The sequence below is a fragment of the Lygodium microphyllum genome, chromosome 21 (genome assembly GCF_053477565.2).
Source record: "Lygodium microphyllum isolate KBCC chromosome 21, Lygodium_microphyllum_v1.1.10, whole genome shotgun sequence".
In the NCBI taxonomy this organism is placed as follows: Eukaryota; Viridiplantae; Streptophyta; class Polypodiopsida; order Schizaeales; family Lygodiaceae; genus Lygodium; species Lygodium microphyllum.
The window spans coordinates 47,363,266-47,372,605 of NC_141155.1; the positions used below are offsets into that span (position 1 = coordinate 47,363,266).

Genomic DNA, 9,340 nt, shown 5'->3' on the forward strand with positions numbered 1-9,340 from the left:
GTCATTGTTTCAATTATGATCCATTTCAATATAACATTGATATTTTTAAATATCACTGAAACAAGCATGTGATTCCTTACATTTGTGTAAATGTGAAAGTTTGTAAGTATGGTGCATAGAAGAGTTTGTGTGTATGCTTAACATTCTATATTATAAATTTTATAAACTACTTTTAATTTTAAGTTTGTGGAGAGAGAGAGAGAAAGAGAGAACTGTTTTAAATATTACCTAAAGCAAGCATATATTTTCTTACGATTGTATATAGATGAGGTTATATGTATATCTAACATTCTCTATTTTATAATGAGAGAGAGAAAGAGAGAGGGGGGGAATGAGAAGATGAGAAAAAATAACATTAGACAAAAGGTGAATATAAAGAGAGAGAAAAAGAGAATTTGTAGAGAGAATTGAGAGGAAAGAGAAAAAGAGAGAGCGAGAGAAATAAAACAACTTAAAAACGGAGAGAGGAAAGAACCTAGAGGGCAAAGAAAGAAAAGAAATTAATTATTAGCGAGCCTCACAGCAACTTCGCTTTCTAAGGTTTCACGTGCACAAAGCGTGCACGAACGCTAGTCATACATTATTTAAAAAAAAAAGCTTCGGAGTTGAAAACAATGAAAGAAAAAAAGAAATTAAAAAAAGCTTGAAATGGTTGATTCGGTTCCAATGCTTTATTCGTTTCTCAGAAGAATCAAACCATCGCAAAGCCCTGTCTGCCCTAAAACCCCTCCTCCTCTCTTCTCTTTTGCGCCGCCTAGCGCCACCATCTCTCTCTCTCTCTCTCGCTCTCTCTCTCCGTCCGTCTGTTATAGTTCGCTTCATCAAGCTGCCCTCCCTTCCCCGATCGCTCCACACCTGTGCGTCGGTCTCTTCCATTCCCGCTGTTAACTCCCCTCCCCCGCGGCACCTTGATTTATTCGTCCTCCCCACATTGCCGTCCGGTGATCCATTCACACAATGGCGGCCTCCTCCCGCCGCTTGCACAGGCTTTTCAGCCCAGTATCCTGGAGCAGAAAGGCGTACCACAGGTGCTACTCTGCCGCTGCTGCCGTGCTGCCGAGGTACGACCTTGACCTCGAAGAATGGGAGCGGCTTTGTCCTCTGCCGGCTCTGCAGGCGACCCACGGGCAGAGCACTCGGAGGGGCCTTCAATGGGTTTTCCTTGGAAGTCCCGGGGTCGGGAAGACGACCCATGCCAGCAGGCTTGCAAAGCTTCTCAATGTACCTCACATTTCCATGGGATCCCTTCTACGGAAAGAAGCAGCCATGTCGCCTTCTTTCTCGAAAGAGGTATGACTTCTACACTGATGTGGTCTAAAGAATTTTCCTTGCGTCCATGTGCGATAATGCATTCTTTCGCGCGTAGACTTGTTGCCCAATTGCATTCTCCTTTCCACAGAGCGTTCAGTGCCCAGTACTTTAACGTGGACTGCCTTCTTTGAGACGTTGCATTTGCTAGCACTCTTCAACAGTGGCAATATAGCATCTATCCATTTCTCCTTGACTTGACATTAAGATTAACTATACTACTGTCAGTAATCTGTAGTGAAATTGCATGTGAAATAATAACCTATCATATGAGATTCCACAGGGCGTTCAATGTCCAGTACTTTACAGTGCACTGTTTATTTTGAGGATGTTTCATTTGTCAGCAGTCATGCCTGTTTCCTTGACTTGACATTAAGATGAACTATACTACTGTCAGTAAGATGTAGTGAAATTGCTTGTGAAACAACAACGTATCACGTGCATTTATCATGTTAGGGCTTTTCCCCTTAACATGGCATCGAAACAGTGTTATACACAGTTAGCAGCATGATTCTATCGCATTTACACAGAGGGCTAAGCTATTCTTCCCTGGCTAATTTTAGATGCACATGGGGCAAAGCTGTTCGCCTTTGGCTAATCTTTTGTACTTGTTATTTCACTAACTGTTCATTTATTTGTTCTTCTTTTGTGCGAACCAGCTGGCCAATCTTATGATTCAAGGGAAACTAGTGTCCGATGATCTCATTTTCAGTATTCTGTCAAAGAGACTTGAGCAGAAGGTGGAGTTTGAGGAATCTGGATTCATATTGGAGGGCTTTCCTAGGACCATCACCCAGGCAGTAAGAATCTAATTTCTGGAATATTGTGGCTTTAGAAATGCTTGTGAGTAGAAGTTCCAATGGGTTTATTTGCAAGGTGATGATAGCTAATGTTAGAGCTGGGCCTCTGCAGGAGGTATTGGATGAGGTTGCAGATATTGACCTTGTTATCCACTTGAAGTTAAGAGATGATATGGTGATGAAGTGCTTAGAGAAAGGCATTTGCACTGAATGTGGCCATGCATTCAGTGGATCCCATGTGGCGATGGAGTCATGCCCCAAACATAAATTGTTACCACATCCATCTTGTTTGTTGAACATGGTTTACTCTGCAGGTGACAGTTTTGGTACTTTGAGAGAGAAGCTGCATGCTTACTCTATTCAGGTTTGTATGTACCTCAAACATAAGTTTTTAAACTCTTTGAAGGATTGTGAGTGAATCTTGAGCTATGCCTAAGTGGCACCATAAAGTGTACACTGGTTTGTGCAGAATAAACCTGTGGAATATTATTATCGCAAGCAAGGAAAGCTTTTGGACTTTGAGGTGCAGGGAGGGTTGCCTCAGACGTGGTCTCGGTTGCTCTCAGCTCTTCGTTTAGAAGACAATGAGCCAGCCAGGCAGCACCAGATCCCTGTCTAGTTTGTCAATCAATTTTCTTCACATACAGCAATTATTGAGGCCTTTTTGAGCCTCCTGTTTCTTGCTACTGCTGGACATTGTAAATTGAAAATTTTGTAGAGCAGCATGGCATGAGTTTTCTCCTGGTGATATATGTGCCAAGTGAGAATTTGAGGGCATACCATGGCATTGCTGCATCTAGGACTACCAGATGTATTAGATCTGTACTGCTCAGAGTTTAGTGGGTTTTCCTGAACGGTAACAGTTTGAGGAGTTATGTCTTGTGTCATTTTTGTAAGGGACTAGAGTTCAGAAAGGACTTGAGTTCAGCTTTCTGTCTAAAGCATGAGTGATACTTTGCAGTCAATAAATTACAGTCTGATTCCTTTTCATGTACTTGTAAATAATTCTGGTATGGGAACTTTGAGGAATAACTTTGGGTCATGAGAAAGAGTCTGTCATAACTTATCACCAAGCTGTCAATACCCATATCCAAATCCAAAGGTCCTAGTCATTTTGGTAATATTATATAGGCTTGAAGATCTCAATGGAGTAACATCTACTTCAATTGATTGAAGTGCGATAGAATAAACTTGCTTCTGCTTGAGCAGTCTATTGCTCTAGGTTCAGCAGTGCTCTTAGATTTTTCATGTGGTCAAGCCTTGCTTGGTCTCATAAATTAGCTCTGTATTATTTCTCATATTGTGGCCAGAGCTGCATGCTGAATTTTAGTGGGTTGAAGGGAATGCAGTTTCTGAAAAGTATGATTAGGGAATCAACAGGTTTGAAAAGTTTACAGCACATCAAGCAATGGAACCAAATTCACTAGGGCTATCATGAAAATATTTTTTGATCTTGAAAGGTTTCAATCCCTGATCAGAAATTGGGAATCCTCTAATGTTTGCATCTTCATGTGCATAGATTAAAAGAAGCATAAGTTTTTAGCATAATTCAATTGATAAACCAGTGAATAGGGCCAAAATTTTAGATTGACGTATATTTGTACCGAGCCATCAGAAAGTGCCTGTCTGTTTAAGCTTTAGACACTGTAATAGTCGCTATAAATTAGTTTTTCTTTGTGGAAAGGCTTCAAATCCTTTGGGAACAAGATATATGGTACATATTGATCCGAAACCCATGCTTTGGATCTTCCATCGAACAAAAATTTTCTTATGGGGCATGTGGTTATTATTAGGCTATGAAGGCCCTTGAAGAAAATCACCTTATTGCTACACACATTGGATGGTGCCCTTTTCCTTTTCCTTGTGTTACTCAGTGTGAACTTAGCATAAGTAACTCAGCAACAAGCCAAAATGTATGAACCCTTCAAGCCTTGCAACAAGGACATTGTTTCTTGTAGGTGATCTTCAAACCTTTTCACGGGTATTTCCCAAAACCACATACTTCCTCAAAGAGATCATTTCTTGTTGTTCAGGATGCCCCAAGGACGATAGCTAGCAGAACAATCCAAACCATTATTTTCATCATTCAAATTTTCTATCATCAAGAGCAATCTATTTAGCACCAAAGCTAGTGAACGAACATGCCTTATTTGGCACTTGGAATTTTTGCCAATTTGGTTTCCACATTAGAACACTTCTAAACAAATGAGCTATTGTTTCATCTTTCCTCGTACAATACATGCACGACAATGATCTGTTTTTATAGTTGCAACTTAGCCTTTAAAGGAGATTGAATCTTCTAGATGTGCCTTCGGAGCAAGTTCAATCGTTGAGATGGGTTGAAGACCTTGCTTGATTTGACCTCTTTATTCAAGATTTGAGAGGGTCATTCAAGAAGAGTCTTTGCCATGGATCAATAGATGTTTGCACCCAATCAAAAGCCCTCTTGTTAATGTCATCCTCCTTTTGTAAGTTTAACCAAAGGTGTTCTCGTATGGTTCTTCCAATACCATAATGGACCTATATTGACTACATATGAAGAGTAGTCAATCCTTTGTTTTGTTGTCAAGTATCATTGGACCAAATCTTCTTTAATCTTATCTAAATTGTGATTTCATCAACATCTCGTGTGCAAGCACTTGCAATAACATATTCATGTTGTAGCAAAGTCAAAATACCTTGAACACAGAGGCTCTAAAGGGAGAGTAAAATTACCCTAATGCACCCTCTAGTTTGCAAAGTCCATAGCCTGATGCTATACTTGGTTGTATCTTGTGTTGGTTTGCCACTAGTGTTGGGGCAATCACTTGTATATCAAAGGTTCTTGACTTTATATGATTTGCATAGGTTTCTACTTCTATTCCATCATGGTCAAGGGTTTTTTGATACTTGGCCTCAGAAATGGTGTCTTGCACTTGACCCTTGTTAGCACTCTTGCTTTGCATGTGGGTAGTGGGTATTCGGACATCTACTCTAATAGTTAAATAGGCAGTCTCTCCCACCCCAACAACTCATAGACCTCCTCTAAGATGGTTGAGACAACCTCTCAATCTAGTGGTCATATCTTCCAAGAACCAATTCTTGTTCCTTTCAACTAAGGACTTCGTAGCCATTTTAGTGAGCTATACTGTTTGCCTTTCTATGTAGTGAGCTTAGGCAGATCCTTTCCTTTGTTTGATCCTTTCATATTCTCCTTCTTGGTTCACCTACAAATTTGCATTGTCTCCCCTATTTGCCTTCTTATTGAGAACCTACAACTTTGAGTTAGATTAAGCATTCAAGGATTTATTGGTTTTACCCTTACCCATTGCCTTTGAGGAGCTATGTGTTGCCATAGCCCTTTGCAACTTAGGTGTTTTAGGAAGCTCCACTTGAGTCTCTTTGCCTAGTTGTTGCGTTGTCTACTACTTGCTAGTCGGTTTCTCAGCCTTAGTAGAGCCTTGTTTCTTGGCCTCCTCTTCATACTTTTGAGGACAATACTTAGCAAGTGACTTGATGCTTTGTAGATGTAGCAAGCATCTTAGAATAGAGTGTACTTGGTGTCCACCCATCTCATGATGCGATTGGCATCAAATAGTTCCTAGACGTTCAAGAAGTTATTCAATCCCATAGAACACATACTCATTTGCCAGAGTGCATGACTCCATAGGTGCTCCATAGCACATACAGGACCTTGCCAGGACCTCAACATTGGTAGGCTGAAACCAAACTTCCTTTCTATAGAAGGGTGGTGGAACCATAGTATACATTGATTTGCAACAATTTACATCAAGTACTAAGTTTGCAAAATCGATGATAAATAGTAAAAGAAATAAATTACCACTTTGGGTTAGATTGCACTCCAGCAAATTGAGACAAGCCCATGCTCGATTGGTCTTGAACTTAAGGTATTCCTTTTCACATTAATTCTAAAACACCTATTGTAGAGCTAAGAAATCTTTATGCTCATCTCTAAAAACATTTGGAATAATAAGTTGTCCTCTATAGCTAGTAACCAACATCAAGTTTGAATTGCCCCTTGGTTTGATGCACAATCGAGCACAAATTAGGTCAAGAACTCTCACATGCAAGTCCCCAATGACTAGTTACATCAAGTCCTAAATTGCCTTTGAATAACAAGCATGTGTGGACAAAATTGAAATTTGAACACTTGCATTTAGATCTCCAAATAACTAGTCACATCAAGCCCTAAATTGCTCCTTCATTACAAGCACTTGTGGGCACAAATCTTTTACATTGCGAATCATCTTGGACATAGATGAGAAATCCTTCTCAGACTTGCTATAATTTCTTAGATTTCTAGTGAATCCTCTTGTTGCATGGCTAAGATCTAATTGCATGCTTTTCTAGATAGCAGAGAAACCCTAATTTTTGTAGAAATTCAGAGTTGACCAACAACTTAGGGCTAAGAAAAGTTAGATTTTTTGAGGGAGAAGAGATGAACATCAAATTAGAGAAAAATCTCCAATTTTTTGTGCTAGAAATGCTTAAATTGCCCTGCTATTCCAACCCCAAAAGTGTTGTAGATTAAGTCTTTTTACTATCCCTAATGGCTCAACTTAGCACACCGCTCAATTCTCCACCATTCAATTTGCCCCAAACAACCCATAAAAGGAGAAAAGTAGCCCAACATGGAATATACACTTATGCAACACAAACTAACCCAAACTTCACATTTGGCAAATTTTCATTTTTACCAAGGCTCCACATACAAATTTGAGCTGCATAGCCCTTTGGCCTTGCCCTCATTAAAGTAACATTAAATGTGTCCTACCTTAATTTCAACCTTAGAGTGTTGAACCTTTCTGTAAACCTTAGTTTAGGAAATTAAATAATTTAAATATCTAACCCCCATGTAAGCAAAAGTCATTTCCAAGGGAAAATTCAATGTCTTTGACCAAGATCTGACTAACACCCACTAGCAACTGTCCACAACCTCCCATCTACATAACTATAAAGTGTGCCAATTAGGAAGGAATGGGAAGGATGCCTATATTGGACACTCATGATTAAGAACCAAATCAACAAAAGAATTTGCAAACTACGGTAATACATATACACATGGTCTCCTTTGAATTCAACCATGCTAGTAAGCACACATTCTCTTTCTATAGATGAGGGGATGGAAAAACTCAATCCTTTGCTCATCGATTTGAACTATTACAAGGAAGTGTGAGCTTCATAAGTTTGCATCAACCACTTCTTAAACTCCTACTTTGATGGGATCCTTTACATAAAATAGTTAAAAATCCCAGCCTTGGGGTACATGATGTATCTTGTTTAAGATGAGCAAGAGAAACATAACATGAGTCCTAATAAATTTCCTTCCATTAGTGAGGGACTCAACTTTGATCCAGTTGTTAAGAGCTCACATGTTTGAGAAGAGCGCCTTTTCCATCTCCACCAGCATATCACAATATTCACTCCTGGGAGCAAAGAAAAAATCAAAATCCACCTCATCTCTTTCCTTTTGGTCTTTCATTGTAGTACCTCCATCTTCCCTAAGAAGACGAGTGCCATGTGATGAATCTTCCTTGCCTCACTAACCTTCTTTCACTCTCTCAAGGTGTTTGCACTTTCTAGGCATCTTGAGGTAGGTTTGAGATAGACTTGTATCTCAAACTCCCTTGCATATATTGCCTATTGATATATTGTGTGGAGCTAAAGGATGGTACTTGTGCATTCAATCTTCTACACTGTAATAAACATAGCTAAGATTTTATTGGTGTGTTTGTCCTAAGTATTGCAAAGACTTCAAACTAGCTCTTAGAAACATGTTAGAGATTAAACACTACAAACACACCAAATCATGTCTTGGAAAATTCATAGCAATAGATGTTGCTTAGAAGCCAATGCTTACTTGGTGAAGGATGATGCTAGCAACCTTTCCTTATCAAGCTCTATCAATGTAGGGTTCGGGCTTCTTGTAAATCTCATTGAAAGTGTATGGGATAGTTAATGGTACATGCCTACTGATGCCAGGAGGTATATCTCATGGTGGATTCCGTGCCACGGTGGATTCCGTGAGGTTTTACGGTGGATTCCGTAAACTTTGATGATCGGGGCTCATACACAAAGTGGATTCTTTGTGCGAGAAGTTGATGGGGACGCTTGTCCTTTTCGGGCATTTCATTAATTTAGTGTGTACATGGGTGATTCCGCAAAATACATATTAAATTAATAAACGTTTATGAGTTTAGAGTGCGCACTCGTAATAAATTAAGGTTAGGATTTATTTCTAACCAGTTGATTTATTTATGTAGCTGAAGACTGCTAGGTATTCACTTTTGTCGATTTAATTGTATTATTTTACTAACGATTGTGAATGCTTCAGTTGATGTGTAGAGATAGCAGCAGTGGCGGAGGAAAGCATTGGAGTCTAACGAGTATTCGACTTATGGATTATATTTTGTCATGTCTATTGAGGCATCGATTATTTATTATTATTTTGTATGCGCCTATGCGCACGGATATGTTATTTCTATTTGGACATTGTGTTGGGCGTGCCAGACTCTATGGGCACCGTCCATTAGCTTTATCTCCTATTTTTGTAAAAGCAAACTCAAAAGCTAAAAGCTTGTCATATTTTTGTAAATTGGAGTATTATTGAGCATAAATATGAAAATATACATAAAATACATGCTTTGTGAAGCGCTCACACAAGGAATGGGGGGAGATTGAACCCAATTGGTCTCTTGCTCTTGTTGTTCATGTTTTTTTACATTGTAATTTGTGCAAAAATGTAGAGTTCATTGTTCTTGGGGACCTTCCGGGATTCACTACGTAAGCATACAGCGACCAATCTGCGCACCACCTACACCTTCTAGCTCACCTTGAGTAACCCTTACTAATCTTGATCAAAATCTTGTGTAAGTTTGTAGCCCAAATTATATGAGTTATGATTGGTTGGTAGAGTTAAGAAAGTAGGAGTGCTTTTGAAAACTTTGATGTGTCTTGTTTTGGCATGCACTTCCCTTCCTCCTCTTTTTATTTAGCCTTATTGCAAGTGTGTAGGGAAGAAAATTAGGGGAGCTATAAGGTGTCACCATAATGAGAAATAAACTTAATTATTTAATCAAATGAACTATAATCTTGGTACCCCTAGCTCTTATCATGATGACCCTTGCATCGGTAGTGAAGAATTTGACACTAGGCATATAGTGGATGACTATACAGGCTAGGTGGTACAAGGGCAATGAAAAAGGAACAAGGCGCAATGTAGAACTTTCATT

The 9,340-nt window shown here is 39.3% G+C and overlaps 1 protein-coding gene across 1 annotated transcript; it reads left to right on the forward strand.

Moving 5' to 3' along the window:
* The first annotated feature begins 689 nt into the window (after positions 1-689).
* LOC148017973 (putative adenylate kinase 1, chloroplastic) lies at positions 690-3,098 on the forward strand. The gene is made up of 4 exons (XM_087661631.1): positions 690-1,290; positions 1,968-2,108; positions 2,221-2,472; positions 2,578-3,098. The coding sequence occupies exons 1-4, from the start codon at positions 958-960 to the stop codon at positions 2,725-2,727; spliced, it is 876 nt and encodes a 291-aa protein (XP_087517757.1). The 5' UTR covers positions 690-957; the 3' UTR covers positions 2,728-3,098.
* The last annotated feature ends 6,242 nt before the right edge of the window (positions 3,099-9,340 follow it).

Bases quoted from the DNA above. Each gene is read 5' to 3' on its own strand.
- LOC148017973 (XM_087661631.1), top strand. From the start codon at position 958: ATGGCGGCCTCCTCCCGCCGCTTGCACAGGCTTTTCAGCCCAGTATCC. The intron at 2,109-2,220 runs GTAAGAATCTAA...GGGCCTCTGCAG, and splicing joins CTAGGACCATCACCCAGGCA to GAGGTATTGGATGAGGTTGC. The intron at 2,473-2,577 runs GTTTGTATGTAC...TGGTTTGTGCAG, and splicing joins TGCATGCTTACTCTATTCAG to AATAAACCTGTGGAATATTA.